Consider the following 19,546-nt stretch of genomic DNA (forward strand, 5'->3'; position numbering starts at 1 on the left):
ACCCATTTATTTAGTGTGCAAATAATATACGCAGTTTTCTAAAGGCAGGCACAATAGCCTTCCTTGGGTCAGCTCTCGAGTTCCACTTCCCTGTAAAAGGATCCAGTTATTCCCTATTTATGTGGAGGGGCATTCCTTCTAGGCCCCGCTAGTGAGTTCAAGTCTTAGAAGTTCCATGATAGCTTTGAGAAAGTCAAAGTGACTTCCGCACTGTAGTCTGCCAGTCAGAGCAAGCCCAGTATTGGTGGCCCAGTATTCAGTCTTACACGCTGGAGTGGAGGGTCGGAATGCCCTGTCACACGTCTGTGGCCCGGTGGTGAGCAGAAAACTGGATGTTATATTGGAGGAGGCAGGCGTTCACACATTTCGCAGTCAATGTGATGAGCCTCCCTGAATTCGGTGGCAGATCTTGGGTCCTCTTTCAATGGTTGGGTAGTTGAATCATTGCACTTCCTCCACAAGTAATGGCTTGCTTCTCCTTAAAGCTGCACGCTGCTCCAGGGGGACAGCCCTCTCACTTCACCGGGGCCCTCCTGGCATACTGAGTTTGTGACAATGCAAACAGGAATACGTCTCCCCTACAGGTCAAAGCATTGCACAGTGCAACGGCCCTCTTCTCGACAGAGCAATGCACCAGGACGACAGCCCTCGGTCATCACTGCGATCTCCACCAGGCATACGGAGGTCATGGGCAGCACACAGGTTTTCTGCATTTACTTTGTGCAATTCAGCCACTAAATAGACATCTTTTTATTTCTCCTATTTCACATCAGATGTCAATGTTTTGTCTTTCATTCTTGGTGCATCAGGTTAGAGTGTGGCTAGCAGGTAGCAGCCACATGAAAGTAGTGGCAAATGCATTATATATGTGGCGTACATTCTCAATATTATATTCCAAGAAGGAGTGAGTGAGAAGTGATACAGGGTTCGCTCACCTTCCCAAACACTTAACCATTGAAAAACAACAGGAATGAACCCCTACCATGCTTAGCCTATCTCTCCATGCCAGCCCAAGGGGATCACCCTATGGTATTGAAAGGGCACCCACCTACTGCAATTACAAGTGGCATGCTTCATCTTAGAGTCCTCGTCCAAATACCTAATGTATCTGGATGGGCTCAACCTTGGTTGCCAAGGAAGCTCTTTGGTTAATGGGTGGGATACTAGATTTAAAATAGTCTAGGATGTCCTGGGGGTTAATTTTAGTTTCAAAGGGCACCCTGGTGGAGTTACAAATAGGTGGGGATGCACTAAGGAAAGTAGTATCCTCTGTAACCCTGGGTCAACATGTTTCAGCCATCACACCAATACTTCACAGGGCTAGTTGGCTTTCATCAGAACCTCACAAGGAACCCGTTAGTATCCTATTTGTTTGCATTTAGTTGTGAAACTTCCATTCACCATACTCGTACATGCCATACACACGACCCATGTAGTCATACTTTCATCCAACATCTCTTCCTGGCTGTGAACTTATTTGGTTCCTTCTTTCCCCGCATCCTAGACTCTTATTATATATGGTGCAACATTACAGCCTATTAAATCAAACATATGAGAGATTTGCCTTGGATCACAGCATTTTGTGAAGCTGGGGTTGATCTCAGATTTTCTGCCATTAAATGGACATATCTTTATTTCTGCTGTTTTACATTAAAGGTTAATGCTTTGGGCCAGATGTAGGTAATTCCTATTTACCGACTCTTAAATACCGACTCATATCGAATCGGTATTTAAGAGTCGGTAAATAGGAAGGAGGCAGATGTAGGTAAAAAATTACCGAATCTGTAAGAGTCGGTATTTACCGAATCTGTAAATACCGATTTGGTATTTCACATTGATTCCTATGGGCCTTGAAGCCCATAGGAATCAATGTGAAATATCGATTCGGTATTTACAGATTCGGTAAATACCGAATCCTGCAAGGGTGCAGGGGGTGTCACTTTGACACCCTCTAGCACCCCAAGTACAGGCATGTGTGCCATGCACACCTGAATTCGGTATTTTACCACCCAATAGGATTGGGTGGTAAAATACCGACTCTTAAGGGCCTGTGGCACTCTTAGGAGTGTCACCTACATATGGATTTACAGAATCGGTATATTTACCGATTCGGTAAAATACCGAAGTGGTAAATTTACCGAATCGGTAAATATACCGATTCTGTAAATTCAGGCCCACCTACATCTCAAAAGCCAAATACCGGTCGGTAACGGCCGAAATCGTCCGTTACCGACCGGTATTTGGCGACCTACATCTGGCCCTTTGTCTTTAATTCTTTTCAAATTAGGTTGAAGGGTGGGTGGCGGGCAAATGCTGCAACTGTGCACTTTTCACTTCAAATAAGGACTGCTTTGCATAATCCTGCTTGCTCCTCCATGACCCAAATATTTCAGATGTATGCGGAAGTATCTCAATTTGTCACACCACAACAGAAAATGATTTCCAAACATTTTAATTTGTGTACTTTATTTACCAGTTCCAATCACCAATTGTTGAAGAGCTGCTTTCCTTGAAAGGAAGGCAAGTGGCATTTTTGTAACTCTAGAAATTCAATAGTACTGTATATGGCTATGTTAAATTGTAATAAGTGGTTACCATTTCCGAGGTATGGGTGGCTTTGTTTTTTTGCCCTTCTCACAACCACCTACTGCAGCTATGTTGCAAAGTCTGAACTGTACTGTATTAACACACAATAACACAGGTTAGCTTTGTTGTTTTGATGCTCTTAAGTCTGGGAAACTGATGTAATTCAGAGTAATGATATCTATGAAAGGAAAGATCATGTGTGCTTACCTTGGGCTCGCTCTTTCAGGATGAGGTTACAGTGAACTGGTAAGCCCAAAGGTCAGTGTTACTGAAACGGGTAGGTCTGGTGCACCATGTTGGCAGTGTAAGATGTCTAGAATATGCAGTGGTCTTATCAGCGAGCAAAGTCTAGTGTACATTTTGATTGCTGGCAATAGTTTGTGGTATTGCTCTCTGTTCCTACATCTCCCCACTTGGGTAGTTCTTCTATGTAAACCAGTAATATTTCCTCTGGAAGGCCAATATTTTCTTGAAAGTGCTAGTTGCAACTGGAATTGCGTGTGTCTTTGTCTTGTGAGTTACCTTTGTCGCCATTTCCATATCATCTTTGGATACTGTGCAGCTTACACTTTATGTTGATGTGGGACTGATCCTCTTTGAAATGTATGATCCATTCTTTGTGTGGACATTCTGGTAGTGCTGATTCCAGGGTGAGCTGTCAGGTTGCGCTAGTAAATGTGAGGGTGGTTCAGATATAGTTATGCCAACAATAAGTACATGAGAGATGTCTGCTGCTAAATGTGAAGGTGACATTTTAGGGGTCAGTGTGTAATTTGTAAAAATATAAATGCAGAGTTCCAAACTTTTTCTTAGGGTCCTATTGCTGAATGCCAAGGTTGCCATAGCTTTTTTCTTTCACTCCCCTAAAATTGCTTATTCTTGCAGGTTGATTTTTCATTCCCTTTTCTGACGTCATCATTATTTTCTTATCTCTCTTCTTTCTTCCCTTTCTGTCTTTCTCTCTTGCTTTAGGTCATGGTTTGTAGGTGAAAATGAGCCCCAATCTCCTAAAATGAGTGCAGGTGTGTAACGCTGAGTAAGAATACTTCATATAGGAGAGTGGTCTCACTTCTGGGGAGCGCAGGCAGTTAAAGCAATCACATCTACATGCAAATATGCACCGTATGGAATATTATACCTGGTCGAGTAGGCTGGCGGTAGAGTTAGTTTGTTCAATCCTTGGGTAGAGAAAGCTTTATGCTGACAAAAGTCAACATCGTTTTTTGTGTAGGTTACAAAAGTGTGGATCTTCTGTCTAAATCAGATGGGTTTGCATGTATACTCGAAATGTGCTCAAATGTACTCATGATAGACCTTTTAAACATATATGTGAGGGCTTAAGCTCTGATGTCACTTCTTGTGATGCCACTTCCTGTGATGTCAATTCCTTGATACCAGGTGCGATAGCACGCGCCGTGATGTCATGCACCTTGATGTCATGCGCCATGATGTTACTTGCATACTGGTTGACTAGGTTAGTACCCCCACTTCTTTTTTTTTTAATTGTGCCCTGTCCATGACCATTTGCATTGTGTTGTGTTTATGAGTAGGAAGATCCTCTCCAGAGAACTCCACTATGCCACAATCGAGAAAGAGTGCTTGTCAGTACAGTGGGCCATGGAGGCGTTGCAATACTATTTGTTGGGATGCCGGTTTCTCTTGTTCACTTATCATGCCCCTTTGGTTTGGTTGGCCAGGCACAAAGACTCAAACCCTAGAGTGATGAAATGGTGTTTAGCTCTCCAACACTTTTTTTGTTTCAGATGCAAAACTAAGCGGGGTAATTGCTACCCCATGTGGTTTTTCTTTCCCGAGATGCGGACTCTCAGTGGCCCAAGCGGACAGGGTATACTGTAACAGGATCCAAGTTCTGCAAGGAGAATTTCAATATCGCTAACGATAACGGGCCATAGCAGGCCGAAGGCAACGTGCCCTTCGTTAAATATGACTAGCCATCGGAAAGAGATGCAAGAGGATTATAGAGGCGTGGCATGACTTGAGAAAGGGAGGCCGGAAGCTGCCAGCGAGAAGGAAGCTATGACGAACGCGGGCGGGGAAGCACCCCTTTAGTGAGCCCAGGACTGATACAGATGTTGGCCGCAAGAAAGGGAAAAGGCAGCGGAGTCACAGGAGCGACCAAGGGAGAAGAGCGCTGAGGTCTTCCCAGCCATAACTCGTCCCCAGAGCCATGGCTATAGAATTGTTGTCTTATTTTTGTATTCTCCCAAGGCCAAGAGTCTGAAACGACAAGACCGGGCCCTTTTGTGGCACTACACGACTCAAGAAGAAAAAACAGGCTTTCTCTGCATATCCTTCGTATTGATGAACTGGCACCTCTTTGGGATTACTGCCTATGACATTTCCTATTAAAATAAATAAGGTTTACGCCAAACCAAGACAATGTTCGTCTGGGACTGATCTGTGTAATCTCAGTTAAATTACTACATCAGTTGAATTGGTGGTTCAGCTGGAAATTGGAAGCACCACATCCTTGAACAGTCTTATTAAGTACTACATAAATATCCACTGAGCTAAGTGGAAAAGAATATATGACTCATCACTATAAAGTTTCTCTCCCAGCTGTGTCAGCAGGGTACGAAAGTTAAAACCCTGAGGAGGTATCAACATGAATATCTAAAAATAATCTATTTGATTTAATTTATCAAATACTAACCAGATGTCTTGTTAGCCTGTACTACTTTTTTTTGAGTTGCAAAACCAAACTAAAGAGGTTCATCTAATATGATTTTCTCAGATGCGATTGTGGAACAGCGAAGATCATCTAAATATAAAAAGTTCATTTAATGATGTGGTTTTCTTATCCTAAATATCATAGTTCATCCAATACAAATTCCTCATACAACACGTGTTGAATAGTAAGGTCGCCTCCTCGGGCCAATGTCAGTGTTTGTCTCACTGCGCACCCGTGTTCTTAGCTGAGAAGAGATGTTCGATCATTCAAATACTGAGACGTGTCCCCTACTGACCAGAGGAACAGCAAACGCTCTGCATCAGACATGTGCACTCTGATCTAATTAAAAGTTGCAGTGACATAGATTCAAAGACTTTGGACTTTCTAAAATTACAGTCTTTTAATTTTCCAACATCTGTTCTTCAACAAATGTTGGAACATTGAAATATTTACAGGTTGTCATTCACCACTGATGGCCAAATGCCTTTCTAAGGTATATTACTGTAGGTTACCAAGCCTTCATCTAATCACTTGGGTGCTGATGAGTGTTCACGCAGATGTGTGCGACGAAGTATAGGTTCTGAGTAACAGCATTGACAGAGGAAAACTGAACAATAAAAAAACTTGCAGCCAAAAGAAATCTATAATTGACACACCTCACTCTCTTGGGGCAAGAAAAGAGGGTACATGACAATCAAGTCAAACATTGCAGGAATATACCCCCAGCCACATAGTACAACTCATAAAGAAAAAAGAAAACACTTTTCGAAATGGGTAGGCGGGCCTTTTATTGTGTCCTAGCAGACATAAATTGGAGAATATGTAAAGACATCAGAGGTCTAACAACATCCAACTTCGTAGATTGTGGCAGGGTGTAGGCAAAGCTACGCTAGCACCGAGTGCAGAGAAGCAAAAGGCAGCATCTTTTGCTGAGAACAGTCAATTCAATAGAATTTAATACTCCAAAGAAAACTGTATTGCTGCGGCCTCAATTAATTAAATGCTAGGATTCAATGAACAAACATTTTACTGTACTGGACATGGCTATTTCACTTGGCACTACCAGTCCCTGTTGTCTCCAAGTCATTCATTTCATTATTAGACAAACACTGATCTGTAAAATGCTCTACACTAGGCACAGCAAGGCCCTTCCAACATTGGCACCACCGGTTTTGATTTTTGGTTCAATCCTTGGCCCCACTGTGTCATGACCAATCCACACTATTTCTTCTTTCCCTTCTTTCCCTTTCCTTTCTTTTTGGGTGCCCCTGGCCAGCCGAAGCCTCGAAATTTTAAGCAGTCTGCTGCATTATGCGAAATGTAATAGGCGTTCAGCATGGCAGCTGGACTGAGGATATCCACTTCTGCTGCTGGGGCTTTGGTCTTCTTGGACTTCTTGCCTTTGCCTTTGCCTTTTCCTTTTCCTTTCCCTTTCCCCTTACTGTTGCTGCGGGATTTGCTCGATCTTTTGGGACCTTTCACTGGCTGCAAAACAAAGTGACAGAATTAAAATCAGTAACTTGAAGACAAAACCATTTAAAGTCCTGTCAGTTACAACATAAGACATTTAGGAGTCTGTAGGCTTGCAAATAAACTAGATCTCTTGAGTTCCAATCTGATTTAATTGTGTAGGAACAGTGGCTTTCTCTAAGAGGAAAATAAATATCAATCAGACCATATTGCACACGGCATACTTTGATGTTTTTGCTGTGACACAAAAAACAGGACCCTTTTAAATATAAGGCATAAATGGAAGCAGCAATTAAATAGGAACAATTACTGCTGGTTAATACCGGCACTCTTAAACTGAGCTTTCATATTTAGAGCTCAGTTTGTTATTCCCTGCAACTTAGGGGCTGGCAGCTGCTTCTTAAAGGTGTAGACATCTTCTGCGATACATCCCTGGCGCCACACCGGTTTCCAGCACTTCGTCCAACAGAACATTCAAGCTGAATAAGGGGGTGACAAGTTGGCAACTGCGAAGTGTCTTGGGTCTACCCATTCCTCATGCAAAGGGATTGGTGTCATATTAAAGTACACATTAATGATAATGTATAACATTAACAAATTCCCTACAGTATGTCCATGCACAATGGCTGAAATGTAATTGTAACAATGTTTATTCTTGAAACTACACAGCCCTATCAAAAGAGGAGACTAACAAGCCAATAAAAAGTGGTGTCCAGAAAAAGGCCCTCTTATTCACAATCGCACTTCCGGTTTGACTAATCAAGCAATTTTACAATTAGGATGATGGGGCTTGTGAAAATTCACATCAAAGTGACATAACCAGTGATTTCTGTGTCTTTAGTATTGCAATTGTGCTCTTGGGATCCCCTTAGTCCTGTATATCACCTATTGGTTGACCTTCTAGGCGCTGTTCTATTAGCAACATTGCTATTAGCTGAATGGGACCAAAGTAATTACTTTGTACTCCTTAAAGGTCACATCCAGAGTAAAGTTTCATAGATATTGGGGTGTGTAGATTTAATATTAGTAAATGTATGCTTACACTTTTTTTTTTGTAAAACATTTTTTATTAAGAAGAAACAGATATCAGCAATACAATGACATTTCAGAGGGAGTAATACAGTAGGCATCGTCGGTACAGTAGGTAAGTCACAGGATACATTTATATAGGGTGGAATGTCTAGGGTGAGGGGCGATCGTTGATAGTAGGAGTCAAAGGAGGCTGACATATTTCTCCTCGATAGGAGTTCCACAAGCCCCATACACGAGACCATTTTTTGGGACATCCAGGGGACACATACACAGTTTTTTCTCTGAACATTGCCCAATCCAAGTCTTTTTCCCAATCTTGAACTGTAGGTGGGAGCGTCGCCCCCCATCGATGGGCAATATTTCTCTTGGCTAGCATTAGTCCCAACGTAACCCATTGTGTCAAGAAAACATTTAAATCGATTGGTTCCCAGATGTTTAAAAGACACCTACGGGCCTTCACACGGAGCTGCACGGACAAAACAGTATTATTAATGTCATGGATGTCGCGTTAATAGGGTTGGATCAGTTCACATTCCCAGACTATGTGGAAAAAGGTTCCCAGCTGGCCGCATCCCCGTCTACAAGTGCCCCCGTCTGCCCTTCCCATTCGTACCAATTGAGGCCCCGTTACATAGACCCTGTGGAGAGGAGATAGCTTCCTGCCACTCCTCATCATCCATCTCTATGCCATCTCCGGTCCACTGCTCTCGGAGGGCCCGGAGAGGATCCGAGATGTTGTTGACCAGTTTTTTATGTATCAGTGAGATGGTGCTGTCAGGGAGATGACCATCTAGTATTCTATCCTCCAGTGGGGATGATTCTGGCAGCGTGGACCCGGGTTGTAAGTGTGTGCGAAGTGCGTGTCGAACCTGCCAGTACCAGAAGTGCTCTGACTCGGCCAATTTGTACTGTTGGTGCCAGTGTGGCAAAAAAACGTAATGTCTGATTTTCCCACAGATCGCCTATTTGTGTAATACCTATGAGATCCCATTTGTCGAATACCTTACTTCTCCACAGATTACACAGTTGCTCAGAATCCCATAGTGGTGTTGCGAGCGTCAGCTTGCGTCCCGACCAAGGCGTTTGGTGGCCGCATGCCAGACGTGCACTGCATGTTTAGTGGGGGCCATAAGCGTATAGCACCGGGGCCTAAAGTATAGGGCTCTACAGAAGGTCCCTCCAGAGAGGATCCACCTATCAATGTTATAACCTGGGTCGCAAGGTTGGGCATATGTTTAATGGATTGCAGTGATTAATGGAGGACAGATGAGACGCCGAATAGTACAGTTTAATATCGGGGAGGCTGATGCCTCCAGCATACCAGTTCAGGGAAAGCTTGCTGAGAGCAATGCGGGGCTTGCCATTCCACAATAGATCCCTTTGAAGGCTCTCGATCTCCCTGAAGTATGACGCGGGTATCGGGTCCGTGGAGTTCTGGGGGTAAAGACATCATCTTAAAGAGGGCAGCCTTCCCTAGCAAGGAAAGGGGGAGCAATTTCCATCTATCAATGTCTTTAGGCAGCCGAAGCAGAGGAGGCTGGAGGTTGCGAGAATAGCGAAGAGAGGGATCCAGAGAAAGGAAAATACCTAAGTATTTAAATCCTTCGGTACATGTTTGAATAGGACACCCACGCGGCGGAATCGGCGGCTCACCCGCTACCACGAACAGGAGGGATTTGCTCCAGTTTATGGAGTAGCCGGAGTATCGTCCAAAGATCGTAAGGATATCTAAAACCACTATGAAAGACCTCCTCGAGAGGTTAAGTACAGAAGGATGTCATCAGCGTAAAGTGAAATACGGTCTTCCCAGTCCGGAGACCAGCGCATGTCCCTTACCATCAGATCCTTACGTATCCAAGCTGCCAGTGGCTCAAGCGCCAGGGTGAATAGGAGAGGGGACAGGGGGCAACCCTGGCGAGTCCCCCTACTTAAAGGCAGCCAACTTCCTGTTGTTAACCACCACCTGGGCCATGGGTCGGGAGTACAATAACTGCACCCATTGCATGTATTTCGGACCAAACCCCATTTTCACCAATACTGCCCATGAATATGGCCATTCAATGGTGTCAAATGCCATGGCAGCGTCTAGAGAGACTATAGCCGCCGGTTCCAGAATCGAGGCTGCCCTGCCCAAAACCCCGTGAAACCTGCCCAGGTTCAGTGCGGTATTGCGGTGAGGTATGAAATTGGATTGATCTGGGTGGACCAGGGTCTCAACCACCGTCAAAAATCGAGTAGCAAGTAGCTTAGCCAGGATCTTGGGCTCCGACTTCAACAGGGATATCGGCCAATAAGACCCGCAAACGGTCTTGGGCTTCCCCTCCTTATGGATGGTGACAATAGTGGCCGTCCGTTAGTCTGAGGGCAGGAGTCCCAAATGCCTCGAGTCTTCGTACATAGCTCTTAAGTACGGGCCAATCTGTCCGGCTGAAATTTGAACAATTAAATCGGCAGTCCGTTAGGACCAGACGCTTTACCCGACTTGAGGGACCGTACTTCTGCCGCTATTTCTTCATTGGATATGTTACTTTCCATGAAGTCGTGGTCGACCAACGACAGTTTGGGTAAGACTATATCAGTGAGCATCTGGTGGGAATCATCTATGGGATAGGGGATGCGGAGTGTAGACTACCTCAAAGTGGGCCGCGAAACGGTCCACAATAGCTTGCGGATCCGTTAGGGACTCTCCCTCTGGCCCTCGAAGCTCAGGTACTAATCTACTTGCCCAGTCTCTTTTATCCAACCAGGCCAAGAGTTTCTCAGCCTTGTCGCCTACCTCGTACAACGGCCCCTATGTCGCTCTCCCCAAAGCCTTAGCCTGATCTGTCGCTAGTGCCCCATAGTCCTGTTGTTTAAGTTTAGAAGGTGGAGCTTGTCAGGTGTGACATCAGATTCTAAGTCTGCTTCCAATCTTTCCACCTCTGCCTCCAGGGCCACCAGCTCTCTTCGCTGCTCCTTCTTCCCCAAGATCAAGGAAAGGGCCTGGCCCCAAATCACTTTCTTAAAGGCCTCCCAAAGCCTCTGTGGGGATTCCACCGAGCCTTCGTTCTCATTTAAATAGTTATCAATAGTCGCAAGGAGTTCGCAACGGATATGAGGATCCCGAAGATACCATGGATTGATGGGGGCCACCCGTCCCACCTGTTGATAATTAAGCGGTACCTGGAGCAAAATCGATGAGTGATCAGAAATACCTCTAGCTTGGTGTTTTATCTCCCGGACAAGGATGACTTGAGATGCGGGTACCAGAAAATAATCAATCCTAGATAGGCTCCCATGTGCCTCGGAGTGAAAAGTGTATTGAAGAGTGTCAGGGTGAAAGGCCCTCCATCCATCCACCAGTCCCATGGATTCCAAGAAATCAGGCAGCCAGCATTGTGAACGAGTGAGTTTGCGTGGAGGGTGACGATCTAGGCCACCAGAGACCACAGAATTCAAATCTCCTCCCAACACCAGGAGACCCTCCGGGATATTCAACAATAGTGCACCCAGGTCCCTGAATGTGGTTACCTGGAGGCCCGGGGTACATAAATAGAGAGGAAGGTGACAGGATGGCCCTCCCAAGTGCCTGAGACTCCAACATACCTCCCTATGACATCCAACCAGGTATTCTACACTACAAGGGGGAAGGACTTTTTCATCAGTATGCCAGCTCCTCGGGAGCCCGTGGTAAAACCCGTGTGGGCGAGCAATATGTAACCCCCTCTGTACAATGCCCTGCATGCGTTACCAACTAGATGAGTTTCCTGAAGTAGGATGATATCGAGGGCATAGCATATATGGAAGAACAAGGCTGCGTTTAATTGACATTCCAACTTAACAATTTAACCCCACTGTCCCCAACTGATGCCATGACAAAGTATACATTTTAGATTTACAGAATGTGTTGCCACTCCCCCAATGAATGTAGCAATAGCATTTGCTGATGCGATAAGAAGTTAAAAAACATAACAAAATTGGGAGGAGCTACGCTTGCAACCAAGATGGCTGCTAGAGCTCCCGGCTCCGCCGACCTCCGTTTTCGGCTGGATGATCCTGGTACATATCCTGATTTTACGCCCGACCTCCGTGTGGATGAATAGTTGCAGAGCTTAAAGGTGCAATCCCGAGAATTTTAACGGCTTGATTGACGAAGTTATACCGTGGTCTAATTCCCGGCCTAGTCCAGCTTGTGAGCCGGGGCCTCCAGTACTGGCCCTGCCGGGTTTCAGTTGAACAACATCGGCCGTGGGACTCGACTTGGGTCCGGTCCCCCGCAGTGAAGGTTATCCTTGTCCGATACTGATGGCGGTCATTTGGTCTGGTTAACATCGTACGAGTGGTGACTGGACACGTTGGAGGCTGTGGGCGGGAGTCCCCCTCCCGGAGTCCCGGTTTGCCGCCCCCGGGATTCGGTGGGTGGGGTCCTCGCTCGCAGTAGCGGATTACAGATTGCTGTAGTTTAATCGTTAAGTTGCCCTCCGCAACTGTCCGCTCCGCTCTCGCTTGTTCCCCCCGGAGAAACCCAGGTCTCCGGGGAAGAGACCATGTTCGAAACCGAGTGTGCGGAGACGGGCTTGACGGAGTGTGAGCCTTCGCTGAAGACTGTTCTGGCCGCCATCGGCGCACTACATTCGGATGTGGACGCCATTGTCTGCAAAATGATCGCTGGTGCAGTTGCGACGGGGCGAGTGGCACCGGACTCAGATCCATTGCATGGCCCGGCACGAGCTGAGTTTTCCATGGAGTACATTGAGACGGAGGATGGAGGCACCTGCAGAAGGACGTATTGACGCCTGGGGTCAGTGCGCAGCCACATACTTGCGAACTGGGAACTTTGAATGGATCGCTACAACCAATACTGCTGTCATCTGAGGTGGAACCGCTTGTTTCCCCATTCCTGGGGACTTTGAGAAGTGACCTGTGGTTTGCAATTTTGTCCTTTCCCTCCCGGGCAATCTTACTACGTATACGGAGGAAACAACACTGCGACCTGAGGTTGGTGAGGGATAGTATGTGTGCGGTTGGGGTTCTCAAAGACTTGCTAATTTGGATCCATTCCAGACTGAACTCTTTTGAACTCTTTTCAAATTATTTTGATTCTCCTGAGAATGCGGTGGTTCTACCAGACGGAGTTCGCAAGAAAGATCGTAAGGGCCAAGGATGAGATTGACTGTTTCGACCTGCTATCATGACTTCAATGGTCACGGGATTTGCTACCTTATTGCTTGTGGGAGGTTGGGTGGTGCCTGTAACTTCCCCTATTTGTTTTGCCTGCGTATCCTGACGGTTTTTTCGACTGTACTGTAGGGGTTGTTTACTTCTGGCCGGGGGGAGGGGAGTCCGGGAGCTTGTATGGCGATTTCCTCCTCCATTTTACTACTTTTAGTATTAGTTAGTTGGGGCGACAGGCAGACTGCTAGTTGGGGTTAGGCGATAGCCATATGCAGGGGTGCAGGGTGGGGGGTGGGGTTTATTGTATTGTCTTTGTTTTCGTTTTTATGTCTTTGAATCCTACTCATATCCTGACAATGGGTGCCTTTCTAAATGGTTATCCTGCTCGGTGGGCGGACGGGCCCTGGGGGTCGTAATGTTTACATGGTTCTTACAATGCATGGCCTCTTAGTTGCTGCGAGCTGGGTGCAGTCGCCGTTTTGTCCACTGCTCTTCTTACTAAATTCTTCTGCCACTCGAAAGTGGTTTAAATATGATACTCCTGTTACCTATGGGTGTTGGACTTTTGAACAAAGTCATTTAGACTGGATTTGAACATATTGTATTTTATACTTCCACACTCCAGTATTATTTCATGCTTCAGCTTCTACATTGGGGTTTACCCGTCTATTTCTCGCCATGTGTATGTATACTTGTTGTTCATTCCGTGAAGTAAGACACCTGTTGTTGATTTTTCCTGTGTTCTTAATTAATAAAAAGAATTTAAAAAAAACATAACAAAACACCCCCGCCCAACAACCCCCCACCCCGCTGCCCTGCACTCTGGGTTTGAAACTGCCCATGAAAAACTTGCAGAGTGCCTGCTGCCCTGGAAAAGGATTCAAGTAAGAAAGGAGAAGAGAAAGGAGAAGAGAAAGGGGGGAAATTAAAGTGCACCCTACCCCGGCCCCAGAAAAGAAATGTAAACCCACCCAAATGCAAATGTCTCAGGTCCAAGAGAGTCCACAAACCCCAATACTACGAAAGTAGAGACCCTCTATCCAAACCCTACCCCCCACTGCCCCAACACATAGTCCAGAATCCACCTCTGAAGGCTCACCACCTCAGGCCGGTTGACTGTTCTCATGTTCACCGCTGTTCGAATCGGCAGGGCTCCCGGCCCCACGGCTCTCGATCCAGTCTGCCACGGCCTCAGGGTACTCACGGACCAATGACAGTAGACATATACACAGTATACACAGTATAAATATCAAGGTAACACACACAGTGTGAAGCAAATGCAATAAAACATTTGAAATGAACAACTCCTCGACAATAAAGCAAATACATAACAGAAACTCTGGTATAGAAGAGTGGACAACGGGGAGGCGGGTGGGTCAGTGAGGAATCCACAGGCAGATATTGTATCTACTAGAAAAAGCGTTACCGAATGTAAGTAACTTGTTTTTCTGATAGATACATCTGCCGTGTGGATTCCTCACCTTGTGAATAGAGTCCCACAGCAGTCCCCACTCCCGGAGGAGGGTGTCCACTCTTCTAAACCAGGAAATACAGGAGGACAGAGCGTGCAAAGTGACCGTCCCTCCTCACCTCGGAATCCAAGCAGTAATGCTTCGCGAAAGTGTGGAGGGAAGACCAAGTTGCCGCCCTACAAATGTCCTCTACCGGAACACCTCTAGCCAATGCAGAGGTTGACGACTTAGCTCTAGTAGAATGAGCCCTTATACCCTCTGGAGGTTCCTTACCGGCCAAAGAGTAGCAGATCTTTATACAGAGGACGATCCATCTTGATAAAGTTCTTTTATGAACCGCTCTTCCTTTCTTGCAGCCAGCAAAGCCAATGAAGAGCTGGTCATCCAACCGACAGTCTTTAGTTCTGTCCAAGTAAAAAGACACAGTCCTCTTGGGGTCCAGACGGTGTAATCTCTCCTCCTCCTTGGAAGGGTGTGGGGGAGGATAAAAGGTAGGGAGGGTAACAGATTGGCCAAGGTGGAAAGGAGTCACCACCTTAGGCAGAAAAGCAGCCCTGGTCCTAAGAACCATTCGATCAGCATGAATGGACAAGAAAGGGGGCTTGGAACTAAGAGCTTGAAGCTCACTTACCCTCCTTGCCGAGGTAATTGCAACGAGGAAGACCGTCTTAAGAGTCAAAAGCCTCATAGGACATTTGTGAAGAGGCTCAAAAGGAGCACCCATCAGAAAAGTCAAAACAGGATTTAAGTCCCACTGAGGCACAATAAAAGGAGTAGGAGGGAACTTATTTGTGAGGCCCTTCAAAAACCTTAAAACTACAGGAGATTTAAAAAGAGATGGCTGGTCAGGCAAACAGAGAAATGCCGACAGCGCTGAAAGATAGCCCTTCACTGTGGCAACAGCAAGCCCCTGTTGCACCAGAGAAAGGGCAAACTGGAGAATATCAGACAAATGGGCTCCCAAAGGGTCAATAGATTTCTCTCCACACCAAGCGACAAATTTGGACCACCTATAAGAATAGATGGACTTAGTGGAGTCACGCCTGGCCGACAAGATGAGATCTACCACGTCAGGCGGGAGAGAAAAAGAACTCAGGTTGCCCCGTTTAATCTCCAGGCATGAAGGTGTAAGGTCTGGAGGTGGGGGTGTAGAACCTGCCCCTCCATCTGGGAGAGGAGATCTGCCCTGTGAAGGAGACGGAGCGGCGAGTGAGAGGAGAGGTGGAGAAGGTCTGAGTACCACACCCTTCTTGGCCAATCCGGGGCGATCAATATAACTTGGGCCCGGTCTTGGCGAATTTTCCTCAGAACCCGAGGAATCAAAGGTATGGGAGGAAACGCGTAAAGGAGTTGCGAGCCCCAACTCAACTGAAACGCGTCCCCCAAGGCTCCTTGCATCGGATACTGGAGACTGCAGAATGACAGGCAGTGAGCATTCTCGCGAGTGGCGAACAGATCCACCCGAGGAGTCCCCCACAACTGAAAAATGTCGTGAACAACCTCCGGGTGAAGCCTCCACTCGTGGTCGGCAGAGAACTGCCGACTGAGACTGTCTGCACGAACGTTCTGAACTCCGGCCAGATGATTTGCCATCAGACAAATCTGTTGGCCCTGAACCCAGGACCAGAGACGCAGAGCCTCTCTGCAGAGACACTGCAATCCCACTCCTCCCTGCTTGTTGACGTACCACATCGCGGTTGTGTTGTCCGTCAGAACTTGAACCGACTGACCGCGAAGGGAAGGGAGGAAGGCCTTGAGTGCCAGACGTATCGCCCGCAACTCTAGAAGGTTGATATGAAGCAACCTTTCCTCTGGAGACCAAAGACCCTTGACCTCCAGGTCCCCCAGATGAGCACCCACCCTAGAGTGGATGCATCCGTTATCACTGTGGCCACCGATGGAGGAAGTTGAAAAGGCTTTCCTTGTGACAGATTGCCTTCCACGCTCCACCAATATAGATCCGCCGCAGTTTCTCTGGAGATCCTCACTGACTCCCTGAGATCTCCGTTGTGCTGATACCACTGCCTGCGGAGGCACCACTGGAGTGCCCTCATGTGCCAGCGTGCATGGTTGACCAACAGAATGCAAGAAGCCATCAGACCGAGCAGGCGAAGGACCTCCAGGACTGGAACGACCGCTCCATTGTAGAACAAAGGAATAATTTCCTGAATGTCGTGAATCCTTTGAGGTGGAGGGAATGCACGACAAACAGTAGTGTCCAGTACCGCACCTATGAACAGGTTGCGCTGGGAGGGCACCAGGTGAGACTTGGGTACATTTATCGAAAAACCAACTTGTGCAACAACTGAGTTGTCTCTTGCAGATGATGGAGCACCTTCTCCAGCGACTCCGCTTTGATCAGCCAGTCGTCCAGATACGGGAATACAGGTATTCCCGACCTCCTGAGATGTGCTGCCACCACTGCCATCACCTTGGTGAAGACTCGAGGCGCAGTAGTAAGACCAAACGGAAGGACCGCAAACTGGTAGTGTTGCAACCCAACCGTAAAACGGAGATACTTTCTGTGCGACTTTAAGATGGGAATATGAAAATACGCATCCTGCAAGTCGATCGACACCATCTAGTCTTCTTCTAGCAGCGCTTGAAGAACCTGTGCAAGAGTGAGCATCTTGAACTTTTCCTGTTTCAGGTAAAGGTTCTAGATCCTGAGATCCAGAATTGGTCGAAGCCTGCCATCCTTTTTGGGGATCAGGAAATACCGGGAGTAGCACCCCTGCCCCCTTTCCTGCTCTGGAACCACCTCTATCGCACCTTTTCGAAACAGTGCCAGGACTTCTTCCTGCAGGAGAAGCAGGTGGTCCTCCGAACAATAACACTGGCAAGGAGGGTAATTTGGGGGAAACTCCCGAAAAGGAAGAGCATACCCATTCCCCACGAGATTGAGAACCCAAAGATCCGATGTTATCAATTCCAATCTCGTAGGAAATGGGTAAGCCGGCCTCCCACTGGGCCCACATGATCCGGAATGGCGGATCTAGGGCTGCTTTGCTGCGTTGGCAGGGGGTTGGGAAGGGGAAGAGGAAGAGGAAGAGGAGGCTTGACAGCCTCGAGAACGGCCTCTTTGCTTGCCCCTATAAGATCTGTACAGCGTGTTTTGCTGCTGCTGTGGTTGTTGATGTGTAGACTTGTAGGATCGAAAGGAAGACCTGCTAAATCCCCTAGTACGCCTTCCAAAAGTGCCCCTGTACTGAAGGCCCAATGACTTGGCTGTCGCTCTGCTGTCCTTAAAACGTTCTAAAGCAGCATCTGCTTTCTTGCCAAATAAGCCAGACCCATCGAAAGGAAGATCCAACAATGTAGATTGGACATCTGAAGAAAATTCACTAGACTTCAACCATGCAGCTCTCCTCGTAGCCACAGAAGAACCCATGATCCTTGCCACAGAGTCAGCTGTATCTAATCCACTCTGAATCACCTGTCTCGCTGCAGCTTGAGTATCAGATATAACTTCTTGGAAGTCTTTTCTATCCTCCTCAGGTAATTTAGGTACTAACTGTTTAACAGTATCCATAAGGGCGTGAACATAACGACCCATCAGGCAGGTCGCATTGGTGGACTTTAGTGCCATACTAGCAGAGGAGAAAATCTTTTTAGCAGCCTGATCCTGCTTTCTTGACTCCTTCTCAGCTGGAACTTGAGGAAAAGCTCCTGCAGACCATTTGGAACAGGCAGCTTGAACCACCAAACTCTCAGGCAGAGGATGAGTGGATAAAAATTCTGGGTCTTCCGGAGCAGTCCTGTACCTTCTGGCAACAGCTCTAGATACAGCCGGAGCTGATAAAAGTTTCTTCCAAACCTCTAAAATAGGATCCTTAAGGGCATCATTAAAGGGTAGCAGTGGTTCAATCACCGATGAGGCAGAGTGAAGAACCTCCGTGAGTAGATTAGACTTGAACTCAGCAGAAGGTAAAGCAATGTTCAATAAACTTGCTGCTTTTTTAATTACCACATGGTAAGGAGCCACATCTTTAGAGGGTTCGTCCGATACAGAAACTAAATCCCACTCAGGGGACAGTTCAAGAACACTGGCCACTGAAAGATCCTCATAAGGGTCATCAGGATCTTGAAGGTCACCTTCCTCCAAATATTCTTCACGATAACTCTCTTCCTCCATAAGCCTCTGGGCTTCACGCCTCGACCTCTGCTTCACTTTCGAAGCCGTCGGATCCACTGTCGACTCCATCGAAGTCGGGGCTGGCGCCGAGCCCGACGCCGGTCGAGGAAGACTTCCACTACGTCGTTCTGGATTCGGCATCAAAGATGACGGAATCGGCGTCGAAGGATTCGGTGTCGTCGACTTCGGCATCGATGGCTTCGGGGTCGAAGGCCTCGCCGGTGTCGGAAGATGCCAATGCGGCGCCGGAGCCGGCATAAATGGCATAAAGGGCGCAGGGGCATAGGTTTGAGGGACACCCAGACCAAATACCATCGGACCCGTGGGACCAACAGGCATCCCAGAGGGGTACATAGCCCTGGAGTATATACCATACATCGCATTTAAAAAATGCGTCGGATCCTGACCTGGAGCCGGGAAGGTTGGATATGAACCCCCAGACGTCTGTTGAGGGCGTGGAGTCGATAAGACGTCGACCTCCTCTTCAGGCTGGTGTACCGGAGTCGACAGACCTTCGGGTAACGGAGCCTCTCCCTCTCCCATCAAAACCTCCTCACCTTCATCCTCCCGATCCGGAGAATGGGATGGATTCGGAGATGGATTCGCTGTCTGCTTCGGCGAACCAGGCAAATTCGCATGCCACGCCTCACCTCCGGCGTCTTGTTCTTCTGAAGCCGAAGACACTACTTCTTTCTCGACTAGTTTCACCTGTGACTTCGGCTTAGAACCCGAATCTTTCTTTGAACGTGGTCGGGATACATGAGATCTTTTTCTATGCTTCTTTTTCGAAGACCTCGAAGCATGAGCCGATGATGAATCCGAACGCGATCTCGAGTGAGATCTCGACCTCGAGCGTCGAGTCCGCGATTTCGACTTCTTCTTCTCCTTACTTCCTTTAAGCTTCGCAACAATAAGCTTAGCTTCTCTCTCCCGGAGGGCCTTAGGAGTAATCTTCTTACAGGATCGGCATTCTTCGACGTCGTGGTCGGAGCTAAGACACCACAA

At 47.1% G+C, this 19,546-nt stretch overlaps 1 protein-coding gene across 5 annotated transcripts in view; it reads right to left on the bottom strand.

Annotated features, from left to right (window-relative positions):
• Positions 1–6,040: 6,040 nt before the first annotated feature.
• The window catches only part of SMKR1 (small lysine rich protein 1), a 126,627-nt gene continuing 113,121 nt past the window's right edge, over positions 6,041–19,546 (bottom strand). For all 5 annotated transcript variants that reach the window (XM_078656038.1, XM_078656035.1, XM_078656043.1 and 2 more), the window contains one exon: positions 6,041–6,763. In XM_078656038.1, coding sequence (XP_078512164.1) covers positions 6,500–6,763 — 264 coding nt within the window. In that variant the 3' untranslated portion in view covers positions 6,041–6,499. The remainder of the gene's footprint in view (positions 6,764–19,546) is intronic.

Source organism: Lissotriton helveticus, chromosome 1_1 (assembly GCF_964261635.1).
Source record: "Lissotriton helveticus chromosome 1_1, aLisHel1.1, whole genome shotgun sequence".
In the NCBI taxonomy this organism is placed as follows: domain Eukaryota; kingdom Metazoa; phylum Chordata; class Amphibia; order Caudata; family Salamandridae; genus Lissotriton; species Lissotriton helveticus.